Source organism: Clinocottus analis, unplaced genomic scaffold, assembly GCF_023055335.1.
Source record: "Clinocottus analis isolate CAN_PGR_092001 unplaced genomic scaffold, fCliAna1.0.p SCAF_13, whole genome shotgun sequence".
Taxonomy (NCBI): Eukaryota; Metazoa; Chordata; class Actinopteri; order Perciformes; family Cottidae; genus Clinocottus; species Clinocottus analis.
The window spans coordinates 8,942,985-8,961,891 of NW_027175854.1; the positions used below are offsets into that span (position 1 = coordinate 8,942,985).

The following is an 18,907-nucleotide window of genomic DNA, read 5'->3' on the forward strand; positions in this document are numbered from 1 at the left end:
CCATTCTATCAGTTATGTGTTGTAAAACTCTTCCTTTGCCATTCATTAGAAATCAGGGCATTGACATGGCAGAATAGCACAATGAATTTATCTTTGGATCATCCAGGACATTCACATTTATACTTAAAGTGTACTGCAGATACACGACCCATTTAAACCTTTAAACACAGAATGCTTAAACGTTTAAACGCTCAACACACAACAAGCAGTTAAACAGTTAATCATGTAATGCATCCAACGGTTAATCCCTCTAATCCTGTGTGTGTTATGATGGGCCTCTGAGTAAAGCCGGGGGTTAACTCGCATATTCCCACCGATCTCCTCTGGATGAACGTACCGTCTGGCGCCTCGCTCAGGGCTTTACCCGACATCTCTCGCTCGCCCACCAGCCACACGTACCCCGAGCCCGTCATGTTGAGGAAGCGGGCAGCCTTGTACACTGCGGCAGCGTCCTCCTCACTGGAGTTTGACAGAAGATTGTTTGTTGGTTTTACGTCACAGAAACACTGAATGAAAGTGACAGGAAGAAGTGTTATGTTCACTTTTGGGAGGGGTTGATTTAGTCGCGGTACATGACTTTACTGGGACTTTTGGAATTTGCCTTTTTTTTGGGGTGGGGGGATGGCTGATTCCCCTGAGGCAGACAGGAAACAAGTGGAGACAGGGACAAAACTGTCCCTATAGGTCAGATGGATTATTGAAGAAGGCCACACAAAACTGACTGGATTTTCTTTTCTGGCATTTTAGGGATTGGGAGACACTCCAGATAGATTATATGTCCCCTAACGGGTGCCCTAACTTTTAATCTCTTGTGCACTAATGTTCCTTTAAAATGTTCCAGTAATAAGGAATAATCAGAGCCATTTGGCCCAACCAAATGGACCTGGGGCATCAGAGCGTCGCTGCAAACATGTGGGATTTATTCTATTCTTAGCCCTGTCTTTAACAGTTTCTGTGACATTGATTGACCCAATATGAGCCCAGAGAGCTCTCCTGCACACAGCTGTGTGATGCCGGCAGCGTTGCCAGGTGCAGCAGTAACGTCGGCCCCTGGCACACAACTGGAACTGAACATAAAGTTTCACAGATGGATCCAACAGAAGGTTGAAGTTGATCAAATGTTAAGCTAAATGGTTAGTTGCTTGATCGATGAGGAATCTACAGGAAGTTAATTGGCAAATTTAAAATGAATTTTTCAAGCACTAGCAACAAGATATCCTCAGTTCCAACAATTTCTTTTGCTCTTTGTTTTGTGTAAAAAAATTAATTGAGTGGCCTTTGTAGCATTTTTTAAATTTATTTCTGACATTTTATAGTCAGTGATCAGTGGATTGACTAATATTGAAAATATTCAGTTTAAGCATCATCGTTACCAACAAAAGTATTGTGTTTCCTTCTAAGCAGCCCTGATAAAATCAACGCTCCCTTAGGGACTCTGTGAGAAAGTTATGTGTAATTTGAGACACACATCTCACCTGGCGGACAGGATGATGACTCGGGCCTCCAGCTCTTTCGCCTCCAGCAGCAGGGCAGTTAAGTTAGTCTCTTGGCTGAACTGGAGGACTTTCTCTGCCTGTGATCGGGGCATAAGAAAGGTCAAGCCAGCTACTTTTCCCTACCTTAGACGCCATGCTGCCTCTTTACCTGCTTGGTTCGAGCTTGGCCGATTTTGTTTAAAAACGAGAGACAGAGATAAAAAAAAAAAAAAAAAAAGGAAAACGATCCAGGGGAACCGGCTGAACGAAAAAAAAAAAAAAAAGCTTGAAGGGGGGAAAAAAAAAGTTTTGCATTTGTTCGCATGCAAACTGAGGGTTATCAAGGCTCCAAAGAAGGACGTGCATGTGTTAGGTAGGGGGAAGAAGAAGGTCAATGCAACCAGTAACTAAAAACGGGTGAGGAGGGGGAGTGGTGAGGGGGACGTTTTCCCCCAACAAAAAAACTGCTGAAAACTAGGAAGTGCTACAGAACAGGAGGAAGTAGCATCTGGGAGACGGTTTGGTCCCACACTACCGGTTCTCCACAAAGGAATGGACTTGCAAACTCTTTTTGTGTGTGAGTATGTGTGTTCTGAGTTCATGCATTCCTTTATTGAAGGAGAAAATGAAAATGATAAAAGCGAGGCGCTGTTCACTGAGATCTTTTTTCTTTTTTTTTTTTTCTTTTCTGTAATGACCGAAAATTATAGATTTTTCATCACAAAATCATTCTTCATTTAAATGATAGGGAAATGTCTCAAAGTAAAAAATTAAAGAAAACACGTGCTACCAAGAGAGGAACATTTCTGGGTCGGCTGGTGACTGGTTTGGGCTGGTTTCTAGTTGCTACGTTTGGAAAGTTGGTGGGCGGCGTGCATTGACCATGCAAATATACCTTAGGTCCTCGCTTGTTGTCATAGGACAGTTGGTCGAGGTTTTCATAGTTCCTTTTTTTATTCTGATGAGTAATGTGCACAGAGAAAATATGCAGACACAGAAAAATATTATAAACAGTTGAAAATGGGGGGCAGTAAAGCATTCCAACAAATCTCCACTTTTCTGCTTCAAATTGGGATCTTTAACGGTGGGGCTTGCAAAACATCAGAGATGACCGCTTTAGAAAAATGCTGACAGTGCGGATGGTAGTTCAAGATATCGAATACGATTAGGGATGAGGGAAATGTATCCATTGTGTTCAATGCGTGAATTAACAGCCAATTTGGCTGCATTAGTAGCTGTGAAAGAGCGCCCGGGCTCCAACAATAACCACCAACGCTTAACTGCAGCTCAGCCGGATTTCCAATACATGAGCAACACACCAGTGTCACCAGGTTTTGGGCATCCTTATAAAAAGGTATAAAAAACCGTGATCGACGTTTTTGTGATTCGTAAACTTGTAAAAACTGATAATCTATCCAACCAGTTGAAACCAGTTCAACTGGTGTGATTAGACAACAAGTGGCACAACACAACAAAAACCATAAAGCTGACATGAAATCAACCGCAATGTTTAATGGTGAAACAAACTGCACGACAGCTGTGATTACCAATTCAACCTTGATCGACAGAATCCAATTCAATCAAAGCAAAAGCTGAAGTCACAAACACTTACAAATGTCACAAATGATTCACTCTGAAAATAAAAATGGAGGCTGTCACTACAGCTGCTAAGTCATTCACGATATTATATGAATTTGAAAACCCTTTCTCTTGATGAAACCTAATTGGCAGCCACATTACAAAGTTAAAGTTAGATGCACATTTTCTATCACTTCCTGTTGGTACAAAAAAAGTAAAAGTATGTAGAGAGCAAAGATGATACAGCACATACAGTGTGTGATTAGTAATGTGGGATGGCATTTGGTCACAGCACAATACACTGACTCTGACTCAGGTTGAACTTGATTCGGGCAGCCGAGGCGTCACCATTTTAGATTCCAGTCCGGTTTGGTTAGAGGAGACACCCTGGAGTCCTGCCTGAGACTGGCAGCCATTTTGCAGGAAAAACACACACATCATCGCTCTGCTCCACGCGGGGTTTCTTTCTTACACAGCTGGCTTCACAGCTCATACCTCAGTGCACCGGACGCCTTTCTCTCTCTCCACAAAGTGGACGGTCACAACATTAATAATCACCAGAAACTTACTCAAAATGAAACGTTGAGGTAATTGTTCAACCCTGAATCATCATCACAACTGAACTCACTTCATCCAAACTGAAGGACATCGAGCAAATAATGCCAGCTTTGTGTTTTCCTGTGTCATGAAAACAATGTGACAAATTGTCAGTGGGGTGATAGATAATTCCACTTATTCCACTTCCTTGATCAGAATATTTTGGGCAATTATAACAATTAAACTACCTCCTAATTACCGTGTAACTGGCATTTACTCTGCGACGCGTGAAGAAATCCTCCCCACAAGAAGCATTGCATCCAGCATCATTGCGGACAACAACAAAAAAAACCTGTCTTTGCCCCCCCAAGAGATTTTCTGAGTACTCTATTTATATATCCTCAGTCAGGCATTATTATTTCATGTGTTGGTCCTGTTTGCACACTGTGTCCAGAGCCTCTGTGCTGCTGGTGACAGTGATCCCCCTGTGACTGTGTGACCTGGCTAACTACTTGCTTGGCTGAAAATAACATGCACTGTACAGTTCCTTAGTTTATGCAGCACAACAGGGTGATTAGCGAGAACAACACACCTCGCCTTTGATTACAGCGTAACGTGACAACGTCTGCCAGATCCAAACTACCAAACTAACAGCCATTCACATCACCTGACACAGTCGAAGCTGTCAATGCACTCACGGCTCGGGGGCGCTCAGCCGACATCGTCATCCAAACAAAGGGTACAATACAAGAGCTGCAGGGGACATCGCCCTGCTGATGCTGCGACATACGCGCGATGCCCGGTGCAGCAGGGCGGTGCGTGTGGTATCAGCTCAAGATAAACTACAACATGTCAGCCAGTGTGACCCTGTTAAATAGTTTTTTGCAACAACAAGATAGAGCTCTATGGCACAGAAAAGGAGATAAGTCCAGCTTTGGATTTGAAGACAATGCTTGATAGGATCAACTCGTTTTTGGCTTTGGTCTTTTTGTGAGATTTATCGACAGTAGTAAAAAACAAATACATGATATCGCCAACTTTATTCCTTGGAGTTGATCCGGTTTTCAATTCACATTTGTGAGAAATTCTCCAATGAATCCTGCTCAGGGCCCCCCAAAATGAGTAAGCTGTCCCTGCAGTCCGAACGAAAGACATGGGTGATTAAAGGCTCGCGCTGTAAAGAGAGCTGCAGCCACTTCCCTCAGTATTATGAGTGACTGAATGGGGAGCACAGATGGGTTCATTCTGATATCCAAACTCATATTGTACAAACTCAAAAGGAACTTCCTCGGTTCTCATCAAAGGCTTTTAATACACAGATTTCTCTTCCCCAGTGCAGGATGTGAGTCACATCGGGATTATTTCTACAGCATGATTGTTTTAACTTCACGGATGTTGTTACGCTTTTCAACTCGATTAACCCAAATGTTTGAAATGTTGTTTTTTTTCTACTGGTGGCTGTTAATCAATTCTGATCCCCGTCACTTAATTCAAGCAGCTTTCACTTTCGCTGTAACCGCCTTCCGTGAATTACCTCGGATGTGTGTCATATTCAGCGTCTCCTCGGCTTCTGATTTAATTAAATCTCTGAATCAGGCTTCGGTTCATTCTGCCACACAATTACAGCAAAGTGCCCCGGAGAGAGGGACACGCATCACAAGAGTACAGAGAAGAAAGGGAAAAAATATCCCAAGGTAATTTCATCCTCTTTTAAATGGATGGAATAGATTGCGGTTGGGTTTTTTTTTTTGTGTGTTCCTCCTTCTCTCTCACTCTCTCTTTCCCTGTTCCTAAAGGGCACACATCATCGCAGTCTCAAGTCTGTTTTGGCTCAAAGAAGATCAGCATTTCACTGACCCACATACACTGCTCAGCGCAACACTCAAAATGGATGCATCAGCGGTATCCGTAAAGGCGAAACCATCTCCCATATCATGTGAACATGACCTCGCAGGGTGCGATAAACACAAGGCCTCTGTGTCTAATAATGAAGCCGGCCATTCATCAGGCTCTGAGAGGAACACCGGTCTTCCGCCTCTGGCCCCCAATAAAACACCTCAGTCTGTGATAATTTGCAAAGCCCCAAGTTAAAGTCCACTATTTGGCTCCCAATGTGGATAGACACAGGATAATTTGGACTATGGCGAAAAGCAACGTGAAGATGAGCAAATAAACGTACAAACTTTCGTCATATTAGACCACATTAGACGCTGTTGATGTCACTAGGAATGTTAGCCAATGTTTACACAACGGTGAGAGAGAGATGTGGCCACACAACAGAAAGGAAAACAGTTACATACACAGAAGACCATTGAGGTTTTCAAGAACCTTACACACTCGCGTGTTCTGTCACGCTCACACACTCTCTGGTGGGGGAGGAGGGCCTGGGAGCCGGAGCATCTCACCTTTGTTTCTCTCTCCTCCAGGAGGGTCTCGAGCCTCTTCTGAGCGGCCCGCCCCTCGTGGTCGTCGCTCACGATCAAGATGATGTGGTTCCAGTTGAACTCGCGCATCAGGTCGAACCACACGTGCGCCTGGTGGGAGTAGGGAGGGACCGTCCGCAGAAAGGACAGGTGGATGCTCTGGGTGGGAGCAGGAGGCGGGAGGGAGAGGTTAACATGGTGGAGTTGTCCGTCGACCACTTCATTCTGAATGCATGACTCATTGCTCGGGACATTTAGGAACGAGTGGAGAGGAAATAGCATTCGGGACGGTAGATTCCTGCCCTTTTAAATGGGTAGTTCAGTTTTTACAACCATAATAATTGTGATATGCAATAGATGTTGAACCTGGCTTCAGACTCAGCCTGCATCCCCCTTCTAATATACATTAATTGATTATTTAAGCCGCTAGGCTATGAATCAACTATACACCAAGGTCACATGACTTCAGGTCTCCACTTGACAAAAGGCAAACTAGTCAACGTAATGGCGCTACGACGTCTCTTTTAGCCACCGCCGCTCTTCAAAAAAAAAATTGAAGGATTCTTTTGAAAGAATATAATTCTTCAATTTTTTTTTAAGGATTCCAAATAACTCTTTTTCAAAATTCTTTTTCAGAATTCTTTTTAAAAATTATTTTTCAGAATTTTTGAGCTTCAAAAAGCTTTGAAATGCATATGATGGGTATTAACTGACATGTTTTCTTCTGTTTGTGTTAACCGCAGCCTTTTTTTAGGGCATCCAACCAAAAACTTTTTTTTTGTACTTTCATTTGTGGCTCTTAGGACTCCTTCAGGCAGCACTCTTCAGAATAATTGAGAAAATAATCCTGGCCTGGTCGTGTGTCTGGTTTGTGGCAGTGTGGCGGCCATCTTAGTTTTGAGAAAATTGTGCACTTACAACAGCTGGCCAGTGGTTAGCAGTGACTGCACTGGCAATTATGCCGTCAAAACCTCAAGAAACATGCCTTTGAATAGCGGTCCACTGTAGGGACCAGTATTCCTTAGAGGGTCAACTAAGTGCTTTGAATCATGACCTTTGGTAAGTGCTTTTTGTGCCCGAGCTTAACCAAAGGTTAACCCACGCGTTCTAATGTCGTGAACCACATTAATAGTGATCGCTATCGGATTTGTAAGGGACGAGATCAGAAAACGATGTGCCGTTCTTTAAGTATTTTGGTGTATTTGGATCACTAACAAGATGAAAGAAATAACTGAATGTATTTTGGAGAACTTGACTGACTCATGAGGCTGAATGGACGTCTTCCAAGACGAGCGGAGGCCGTTATAGCCGCAGATTCATAGTTTTGGAATGGCATGTTTAATATAAGCGAACGGTTCGGGTGTCTAGATATCTTTGGCCCATGGAGTGCACTTTTATTATCGTACAATAACAAAACATAGATGTAGATTACAAACAAAGTGGAAATCCCTAGAGCTGAGTTTGTTCTAGGTGCGCTGTGTATTAATGAGACTGTTTTTAGATGGTACAATTAAAGCTTAACCAACTCACTGAAGGACAAACATCCTGTGAAAAATATGTTAAAAAAAACAGCCTCAATGTATGCACAGACTCCTCTGGCTCCTTTAAATGCTTATATTTAATGCCCTTTAAGTTGCAAGATTAGCAGAAGTGTCACTCAAATATACTTTAAATTGACTTATTAAAGTCCCCTGCGTTTTATTTATGTGATTGCTTCAAACTTTTCATTTTACTGGCTTGTGCTTCATAAAAACATAACTCAGGTCGGAGGAATTATTAATGATGTCCTTTCAATTTTCTGCTGGGTACCCATTTAATCACAGCTCCTCTAATGGACAGTGATGGGACGTTTAATCTAGGAAGCGCTTGAAGCCGCCCCATGGGAGCTCCTCGCTCGATCGCTCTGCCCACTCTCTTCCTGTTTTCCTTCTAGTCTCGCTCTCTCGCCCCGCTCCCGTCCGTCACTCACCTTGTCCGAGTAGATGGACATGCGGGTGGTGAGCCCCACCACGGGGATGCGGTAGAAGCCTGCAGTGTAGGAGACAGGCGTTGGAGTGAGGTGGTCATTGGACTGGGGAGGGTGACTCACCAGGATAGCGTAGACCTGCAGAGGCGCGGGAGAACAACACTTAGTCATGCTGACAGCAAATGAAAACACTCGCTCTCTGCAAAAGACTTGAAGGGGTCCAATTTAGACTTGAATCTTTGTTTCATATATTATATTTGCAGACAATATGTACAAAAACACACAAATGGAAAACTTCAAAACGCCCATTATCCTTCTTGGTAAAACTAAACTCTCACATTAGTATCAAGCAATGTCACAAAAAGACATAGGAAACAGTATTAGCGTATATTTTGTTGTAGGCTGCAACAACAACAACAGGATATATAACACACCAGCCTGCTGTTATTCCCAGGGTGTCAAATCCCAACACACAAGTCACCCATAACGTAATATAAACTCATGATCATTGTCATTATTGCACGCGTAGAGAAAATTCCCCAGACTTTAAGCTGAAAATGACATGTAACTTTCAACCAGGAGACCAGTGTTCGTCTCCCAAGAGGATGGCACTGATGTGTGCGGCGTGGTTTCAGTTCATGTTCTATATTCAAGTGGTTTTGTTGCCTGAACCTAAGATTATGTACTTATTTTAAGTCCAGCCATGATGTGTTTTTTCCTGAAGCTAACTCAAGTGGTTTCATTGCCTAAACCTACACGCCAGTGTTTCAGTCTGAAGTCACAACGTTAACCATGTACTGCGACGGCATTGATTGCAGTAGAATTATTAACATGAAACAGCATTTGATATTCAGTTATTATATAAAAAGTTAATTTCAGCAGAGCTAGGATCAGTTAACAGAGTTGGGTTAACAGATGTGAGAGTGTGTTGAGTTCTTCATTGTCATCATCTCAGATTGGTGGAGGAAATACTATATTCAAGCATGCACTATTTTGCAAAAGGTTAGCTACAAAGGTGGGATGATAATAATTTACAATTACTCAAATAAAATGTTATTCTCTGTAACTGTACTTGTTGTGTATCTGAAACTGTGTTTAATGTTCTGCTGCTGTCTGGACCAGGGCTTAGATAGATGAATAAAAAGATTGCACACAGAGCGTTTGGGGCCCCTGAGCATCTGTCCGCTTCGGCTGAAACATCTGCTTTTCAACCCCCAGTTTAATGAAATGCGTGTGCACTTTTAAGAAAGCATTGTCATCTTTTAGTGAGTGCAACTGCATTAAACGATGATTTAACGTGTTAAAAATTTGAAGTTTGAAGCTGGATATCTCCATAAATTCACCTCCGACAAAGACAGAAGAGCAGAGAAATCAGTTCCTTTGTACAAAATGTCTCCGCTGTGCAGGCTGGCAGACAAACATTGATGTGTGGATGCTCGGCTTAGTCTAATCCCTGCATTGAGCAAACCAATGCTTTTAACTTTCGTAAAAAAAAAAAAAAGAAAAGAAAATTGCGAGCTGAGTCTTGAGAAATGCCCCGGGAGATGTGAAGGAAGATGGATATAAAGCTGGCATGGCTGCGCAGGCATGGATTGCTGGATACGAGCAGTCCGTATGGCTGGGTCAAAAATGAGGTCTATCATCCAAGCACTGCTCCCAGGCATCTCCTCCTCCATCTGCCACTGACTTCCCCTCTCAGTAACTAAGAGCCAATCCCATCCCGTTAAACCTTCCACGGACCTTCTGTTGAAATAAGGTGTGATGCATTCTCTTTTCTAGCAGAGGGATGAGGGTGTTTTTTTTTAAGAGCAGGACCATTGTTGGTGGAAGCTGCTCGTGCTCTGGATGAGCATGTGACGGCGGACTGGGTGCGACGGCGAGATTCTGCATCAATTAGAAGCTTTACACTATCAGCAGAGGACCGAGGACATGAGAGCGGTACTGAAGCTGCGGGGGTGTTTTTGGTTTGCATGAAGCATCATTTTGTGTGTGGGAGAAACGAGAGCGAGAGCGGGACTTCACGCCTCAACATGCGTGTGTGACATAACGTTGCCTCTTTTTTTTCTTTTGCATGTATTTATACATGTAATAAGCCTTGTTGAGGCAAACATGAGAGGATGGTTCAACAACTCTCAAAAAGACTCGCATCGTGCATCACTTATGAAATGTGTTTTCTTAGTTAGATCTGCAGCCTGAGAGGTGTGAATATTTGCATCACTTTTTAATCTCTTTGAAAAATTCTAAAATAAAAATGTAAATTCAAAAAAAAAAATGCTGCTCATGTAACCAACACATCATGTCTTCTAAAAAATATGTTCCCCCAGAACTAAAAACACAAACATATATGTTGATTATGAACGTGTTTGTAATACCTCAAACACACACGTAAAAACAATCAAACTGTTTTATAATAGGTTGATGATATGTTTCCAGTCAGACGTAATTGAGATTAGGTTTTAGTTCTGGGGGAACATCATTTTTAGGAGACATGGGTTTGCATACAGATCGCAGCTGAGCGAGTGATCCACCCCCGAAGACAACAGACAGAAGCTGTCCGGCCAAAACGGTATCATGCAAGTTGTGTAATTGCATACGACATATTGCACATTTTCACTCCTCCCTGCATCCTTTGCAGTTCAGTGGCTGTGCAGCTGTGTGTCCCGGGAACGTATACATGTTGCCCTCTCATCCGAGATGTGCCCCTAACCATAGCCTATTTATGGACGTCTGTAAAAACAGATGGGTCCGTGGGGAGTTCGTTGTAATAGAACGACACTAAGTGGACTGTGTGCAAATGCAGTGTATATGGCCAAATTGGACAAATGGCAGGCATGTAAGTAAAATATGGGCTGATTCCTTATATGTGCATGCTGAGTAGTGTGAGGCTTTGAAGAAATAGACAGCTGTCTAGTCTGAATTCAGAGCTCAAGGCTCGACATAACCACCCATCCGTCTTTTGCCCTCTTGAGTGGCCCTTGAGTGAGAGAAAACACTTTTGACATATAGCTCATGTTTTGTAAAACAACCAACTTTCTATTAATGCACAGCGGTTTTCTCCTTCCGAAACACTCACAGCAAACCCGTGTTACAGTTATGTGGGAGTGTGCATGAACCATAAGAGTTCTAGCTTGGAGGTTATTACGACGGTGTGTTTGATTTGTAGCGCGCCCGCATGCAGAGGAGGCAGAAGAACTACCTGACTGGAGATGAGGTCCTCGCAGACGGAGAGAGCCATCTGGATGGCGTTGGGTTTGTGCGTTACGGAGATGGCGGTCAGCTTGAATTTGTCCCTGCCGTAGACCTGGTTGGCCTGGGTCACCGCATCTTTGAAGACCTGCTCGTATCTCTTCTGGCTCAGCACGGCCCCGATGTTCACGATTTTCGGCTCGCAGCCGGCCCGCGCGCACGAGCACCAGAGGAGCACCGCCAGCAGAAACAGACGCATCGTGCCGGCCACCAAACGGCCCGGTGCTGCCCGGTCCCTTTCACCCCCGGTGGCGGGTCGGCTCGACCTGCTTCTGGGCGGCAGCAGCGCGGCTCGGGCCAGTCGAATGCGCTACACACTGCAGACACGATCCAGGTGGGCGGTTGGGAAGGAGAGGGAGGAGGGAAGGGGAAGGGAGGGAAGAGAGGGAGGGAGGCCGAGAGAAAAAGGTGGATCTATGTGCAATGCGGAGGAATGTGCATGCTCATATTAGGGGCAGGCTGTCAAACAGGGACGTTGAAACCGCATTGTCCCCCCCTTTTTTTCCCTTTCCCTTTCTCCTCTGCAGAATTTGCTCAAACCTCCCGACGGTTTGGAAGAAGGAGTTGAGCCATTGTCTCGGCTTGCATGCGGCTTCCTCCGCACGAAGGGCTCGTGTGGCGCTGCCTCCAGTCGCTGCTCCGCGCGCTTTCTGCGGACTGAACGCTCCCGATGCGTCGCTGGCTGGTCAATCCGGGCAGAGCGGCTGCTGTCCTTGGTCCTGACAGCTGTGCATGCGCGCCGCGGTGGTGGTGGATGCGCGCTCCCGCCGTATCAGCTCCCCCACTCCGGGTTTTGCGCGTCGGCGCTGCTGCTGCCGAGTGGAAGAAGATCGTATGAAAAATAAATGTATACCTACTTGTTCAGTATCCACTCGACCCCCATGCTAGTCATAACAGGACCTGACAGGCCTCATCCGTCAACCCACGTGTATGTTTGCATACCTGCAGGGCGCGGGTCGCCCGCTAAATTAAATCAGATTAATATGTGTGGGTTTTGTTAATGCGGGTGATTTGTAATGACAACCAGACGGCTGGGAGATGTTCTCCTAAAATAACCACGATAGCAGATGGAGGGAGGGAGAGGAGAGAGAGAGGGGGGGGGGGGGGTTTCAATCTAGCGGGTTTCAGGTCAGAGATGAGCCATGGACTCACTCCGGCTTTGGTGGGACTCATTTCACTCCGAGCTGAGAAAGAGACGCATAGTCTGGTTGTGCGTATATCTTTGACTTCCGGGGACAGCTCACTAATCACGCAGCATCAGTGGCGTCCATCTATCCAGCATTCACACTTCAACACCCATCTGTCCGTCTTGTGTGTGTGTGTGTATGTGTGTGTGTGTGTGTGTGTGTGTGTGTGTGTGTGTGTGTGTGTGTGTGTGTGTGTGTGTGTGTGTGTGTGTGTGTGTGTGCAGACGCGGCCCGCGTTACTTTGAGTGTTGCGCGTCGTCTGATGACCCGGCGCTTTGGAGCGTTTCGGTAAATGTTGGGAGGCAGCAGAGTCAACCTCCGTGGTTACCTAGGAAACTAGATTATTTTTTTTTTGTATTTCCTTCGGCACACATGCACGAAAGGGATCTTCACACGGAGGAAATATTCCCTGACAGGCAGACACTGAGTGTATTCATCACAGCAGGAACCGTCGAAGCCAATGACTCGAACAAAACGAGCTCGCACGCCAACCTGAAACAGTGAAAACAGATAGTCAGGAGAGGAGTCGCTGTGTGAACCCCCCCTCAAAAGGCCGTTTATCATTTCATCTTGATTATTAATAGTCAAATATTTGATTTTTTTTTTTGCCCTAGGGGGGATTGTGCTGTGTGTTTTCTGATAACAGCAGCTGCGATTGAAAAGGGTGTCTGGGAAATGAGGCCAGTGTAAAAGCATCGAACAGTGTTCTGAATTATAAATCGCACAACACTGCTGTCAGAGCTGATGAATTAATCACCAGGCGGAGGAAATCAACAGTCATCAGCTGCTGGCTGTGTGCTTTAATGAGCTTGTCTCAAACATGATTTGTTGAGGATATTTTTCCTTCTTAAAGACGAGGACTATAGCATATGTGCACTGTTAAAAGAAATACGTTTTACTTCCTGTTCCTTCCTGCAAGAAACCAGCTCAGTCTGAGATGCGTTTTGAAAGTGTGGACACCATGCAGCAAAACCAACAAACCAGTAGCTTAGAGGGTGAAGGAGGAACAGTGGGGCTCTGTATTGTATGTTTGTTTCGGTGGCTCGGTGGGGGGGTCGTCCTTCTGTCGGGGGTTCGATCCCCGGCACCGTTTAGCCCATGTCTGTTTGTCCTTGAGCGAGACACTTAACCCACAAATGCTCCCGTAGCTGTGCCTACGGTGTGTGAATTAGTTAGTCGTGATGGCCAGGTGGCTCCTCCCATCAGTGTAATGAGTATGATGTCATATGTTAAACCATTTGAGTGGTTGGAAGACGAGAAACGCGCCATACGTACAGGTCCATTTGACCATATTTGTGTTACATTTTTTGTATTATTATTATCAACACAAAGCAGCATTGTGAACACATCTCAGAATATGTGAACATGTTAATTCCATTTTCCATTTAGTTGTATTCACCTGACTTGATTCTCAGATCCATCATCCAAAAATAAAGTAATACAATGATTAAGCCTCATATTTAGAGGGTTGTCTTGCCAAATAAGTGGAAAACTTTTCAGAGACCATCCATCAGTTGAACTAAAACATGAAAATGTTTTTTTTAAGTGACGAAACATTTTAAAAGAGCATTGAAATAACAGTTATAACAGAAAATTGCAATAGTAAAAAAAAGAAAAACAATTAAAAATAAACTACCGAGGAAGAAATCCCCTCAAAAGGGAACATAAGGATATTTTAGTTTGAAAAGCATCGGGTGGGAGAACAATCATGAGTATAAATTATATAAGAGTGCGAGAGCAACATGAAAAATGTGTGAACATTTTGGAGCAACTGTGGCTGGCTGGTCTGATGGAAGACACAGTGTCCCTCTGGAGATGCAGCCACTTTCAAAAGGCCTTTTCTCCTCATTGAAGTCAACAAGCAGAAGTTGACACATCCTGGAGCCACAAAACACGCTGCCTCCAAAATGTCAGACGGGTGGAGACGCGGCCCTACCGCCGTCAAAACCGCTGAAAATAAATGTTAAATGACTTGTGTTGAACAGAGCACCTAATGGTTCTCCTCCCACCCTCTGCACGCCTGCCACAGCCAGTTTGTTATCTCAGCGCTTATTGGATGGCCCTGACGGCATGCTGGCCTCTCATTAAGTGAGGTTATGAAGCCCTCCTCGGCCTCTCCTCCTGCCCACTCCTCCGTCTCACACATCAATAAGGCCACCAATCTGCTCTGCAGTCGTTATGTAAGGAGTTTTCAGGAGGAGCAACACAACACAAGGGACCTATAAAAAGTCTCCAGCTCAGTCAGTCTGCGCTGCACAAAGATGATCGCAGGCTGTACACTCCAGTCATCCACACACGGACACACTCTTGCGTACACCCTTTGAGCTGCTGCCCACGCATTGTAATACAGACTCGTGCACCATCCACTCAGTCCTCGGGAAGGCAAGAACATGGTCGTCTGTGTGTGTGTGTGTGTGTGTGTGTGTGTGTGTGTGTGTGTGTGTGTGTGTGTGTGTGTGTGTGTGTGTGTGTGTGTGTGTGTGTGTCCAAAAGTGCTGCCCATTAATAGAAGGGAAATTAAATTCAGAATGAGAAGCTTGGGGAGTTGCAATAAAAGAGATTTATCCTAATGGCTCGACACAGTTGTAACCCAACAGGTCCGACATGCAGCTGAACAAGATTCTTTTCATCCCACCTGCTCCTGGGATCTCCAGCAGAGCCTTGTTGTCCAAGGGAGTTTTGGATGAGCTTGTGTCATACTGTTTGTTGTTTACTTACACAGTGTGCGTCACATTGTTTTTCTAGTTTTTAGAGTAAAGATGTCCAGCTGAATTCAACTTCAAAACATCAGCTCTCCACCATACTGCTTCGGGGAGTTGCCCCTCCCCCTGCACAGGTGTTTCATTTATCTCCTTACTTGTAATTCCCGGCATGGTAAAAAAGGGCCGACTGCAAGTAAAAGGTTAAACACTCTGCACTCCAGAATTCTCAGTAAAAAATAACTCTGTTGCAATAAATAGGCCGGTGAATGTTTATTGCCCATTATAGCATCACAGTTCATTTTACATCAACAGAAAAGTACAATAGTAATGTGCTTCATAACTTTTTTTTAATACAAATAAATGTAAATGGCCCAACATAGTGGATGGTAAATATACACTCCTTATCAATGTATTAAAAATAAACTTTTTCTGCATGCTACATAGGCTGTATATATAGTGGACTTAGCCACCCTTTGGTTTGTGGCCTGGCATTTACACCGTCGCCATCTTGTTTTTTTGCAACCAGTAACCAGAAGTGACCATATTTGGACTGAGGAGGAGTGATGCAGGATGGTAGAGACCTGTCAATCACATGAGCTATGCCCTTAAAGCATGTTTTGCTTTATAGTCTTTGACTCTATCTGGGACCATGATTTACTAAATCAACATCATGCTACAGCATGTAAATTATTGTTGTTATAAACCGTAAAGAAGACTTGAAACCATAAACTCATTGTGTTGCCGGTTACATGGTATTCGGATGACCCATTTTCTGTTTGACGAGAATGTTCTGTTTGTAACTTTTGTGGACATTAATAACCTGAGATATTTACATGATTTAAACGTGAAAATTATAAAATTAAAAAAAACATTAGTCAGAGATTTAAAATAAATAACGAACAGACTTTGACCCAATGAAATTGAAAAATGGAAATGCAATTTCAGAATGTGTTCCCTTAATTGGTTTAATATATTTTGAAGAAAATATATCACCATTGACCATGAAATCTACCCCCAATAAGCGAATGACACAACTCAACCATTTAAACTTTCAAATTGAGTTTATGTGATGACATTTAAGTGAATACTCTGACTCCCAAACCTTTTTGTTCTCATTTTCAAAATTGAAATCCTTTCCTTTTTTTCTTTAAATATCGACATTTTCATAAAAGTAATCCAACCTGCATCTTAATGGGACTTGGTGTAACATTCTGAAGAAAGATAAAACAGACTTACTGTCATTTCAACTTGTTCATGTTTATATTTCAAGTGGTAGGAAGAGCCTTTCATTGAAGACTTGTCCATGTGTGAAAGACTGAGTGGGACTGGAGAGGCGCAGACAGAGGATGTCACACTTGAACTCCGGCTAGCTTTGGCGCAGTGACAACAACTGCGTCTGTTCCGCTCCTCGCGTTGCTCTTTGCTTCAGATGAGAGCACACAACACATTTGCTCTGACATGTATGAATGTATGTTGGCCTCCAAAGCCTCCTGAATATATGCTTGTCCCTTTAGAGCTGACGGTGGTTGAACACCCACGTGATCTGATCCGTGCCAGAGGCGAATCAGGGCATTCTCTGCCAGTGCGTCGACACAAACAGAGTCTTGGGAACATGGATTGCCTCAATGAGTCATCTGCGGATGGACGCCTGCCTATCTGATGCGTTTCTCATGTAGCGAGAAGCCCTCGCATACATTATGGATGTGTAAGCCCACTCGGCGCTCGCTTGCCTGCTCGCCCCGATGTCGAGCTGGAGAGTTCGTGCCGCAGAGAATACAAAGAATCTTTTTCTGGATTTTAGATCCAAGCGAGTACATCCTAGTGGGGGAGAGGGAGGAGAAGGGAGGAGAGGACGGGGCTGCAGGCCTGATCAATGTGGATCAATTTCCAGCTTCACATTAGGGAGGCCTGTCGGCTCCAAGTCTCTTGCTTGAGCAATTGAGACAGTTGACCGAGTCGGGACAGGATTAGACCTCAGGAAAACAGGCGCACATGTTATTATGAAGACACAACGATGGTCCTGATCCTCTCCAAAGGGATACAGTAGTTTATATAAAACATACTTGGAGTGTGTGTATTCTGTGGCCCACAATAAGGTGGTATTGAGTTTGTACATCAGGGTGCCCAAGGCAAAATATACAGCATGTGTATTATTTATAGGAGTAGTACTTCATAAGTAATACGGGCGATGTATTTTGGAGAATCGTGTCTTGGCTTCATAATTGGCATTAGACTTTACAGTCAAACCTAAAGCCTTGGAAAAATGTTTGTGCTGATATTGAATCAAGCAGACCTAATAATGCAAACACAAAACAAAACAAATTCCACAAAATGTCAACAAAAGTTACATTTCCGTCCTTAAGATGGATAACGCTGATGTTTATTATAGATATTTCTGAAACCCAAACGACTTTTCTGCGTTGGTTTTAACTTCATTTGTTAAAGCTGCACAAATTAATGTTTTTATTGTATTCTTTTGTCCACTTGGGGGCAGCAAGGCAGCCCGAGAACAACTTTGAAATTAAAACTTTAAATGTGACAATTTGTCAAACATGTCAATGTTCACACATTTAGCGAACAGAGCATTTGCAGCATTTATGTGTCTCCCTGAGTCGTGTTGCTGTCCACCTTATCCATGTAAATCCAGAAAGGTATCTGGCTGTGGCTCTGGCTTCATCAGAGGTTTCAAACCGCTCTCTGATAAGAGGAGAGCTGCAGAGAAAAACAAACATCTATAATAGACAAAAAAAAAAGCCTCCTCGGTCAGTGGCCAATTTCTTTGCGTTTGTCACTATGAATGACTCCTTCCTTCCACATGAATTCCTTTATTCCATTGTTTGTATTAAACATATTGATGATTGTGGCTTTAAATCTAAATATAAGCTTTTTAAATGACTATTTTAGGCGTTTTATCCTTTGACGATGCACAAAATAGGTTCCAACGTCGTGGTTATGCGCGTAAAGCCTCGGTAATATTTTCCGCGAGGGCGGTCTCATGAGCTAAGCGTTTGGATCTTTTATACTCCGACATTCTCAATGCTCGTCAAAGGGCCGTATCCAATGGTGTCCCTTCAAAAGAAAAGGCAGACACACAACTCAGTTCAAAAGTAATCAAGTCTATATATGAGATTTAATGGTAATGTGTCAATTTAACATCACAGATACATAGTGACAAACATAAAAATGCATCAGCGACAAAAAAAAAAAAAAAAAGGATGGAAGAAACAAATTGGTGCTTTGATTCCAGCTTTCATCGTTGCCCTTTTTCTTTCTCTCTCAGATACAATAAAATGGATATAAAGGACTAAATTGTCGGGCAAAGTCTCCCTCATGCGCACTGTGACAGGAGATCAAGCTAGCTTTTTTTGTAGCTAAGAATATGGAGCAGTCACAGCAGAGAGCAACCAAGCTGTTCTGATGAGAAGTAGGTCAATACGAGACCCAGAAAGATTTGAAGAGTTTTGATCCAAAGTCAAACCTCCATTTATCTGTGGCTCCGAACCCGACAGAACAAAGCAGAGGCACTCTTCAAAGAACACAAAAGTCAGAAGTTGACAAGTTTGAACATGTGACATGTTTTAAAAAATGATGCACAACGAACTTCCTGGTGCCAAATTCCTTCTTTTTTAATTCCCCCAATACATTTTACAATATAAAAAACTAACGATTCACATTCTAGTTACCCTTTTTAGGAGTCAAGTTAGCTTGCTGCCAACTCCAAATTGGACTTTTTCCAACAATAATATCTACCGCAAAGACTGCTACACAGTCCAAAGGTGAGTCTGGAATAATC

At 43.6% G+C, this 18,907-nt stretch overlaps 1 protein-coding gene across 10 annotated transcripts in view; it reads right to left on the reverse strand.

Annotated features, from left to right (window-relative positions):
* The window catches only part of grin1a (glutamate receptor, ionotropic, N-methyl D-aspartate 1a), a 32,639-nt gene extending 20,640 nt beyond the window's left edge, over positions 1-11,999 (reverse strand). Inside the window, exons 1-6 of one of the 10 annotated variants that reach the window (XM_068574330.1) lie at positions 11,176-11,995; positions 7,983-8,117; positions 5,996-6,172; positions 2,371-2,433; positions 1,476-1,573; positions 338-459 (exon numbers count right to left, since the gene is read on the reverse strand). In XM_068574330.1, the coding sequence (XP_068430431.1) occupies positions 338-459; positions 1,476-1,573; positions 2,371-2,433; positions 5,996-6,172; positions 7,983-8,117; positions 11,176-11,424 (844 nt within the window). In that variant the 5' untranslated portion in view covers positions 11,425-11,995. Of the gene's footprint in view, positions 1-337; positions 460-1,475; positions 1,574-2,370; positions 2,434-5,995; positions 6,173-7,982; positions 8,118-11,175 lie in introns of all 10 variants that reach the window. The other 9 variants (XM_068574332.1, XM_068574331.1, XM_068574337.1 and 6 more) reach the window with 9 other exon arrangements.
* Between the last annotated feature and the right edge of the window lie 6,908 nt (positions 12,000-18,907).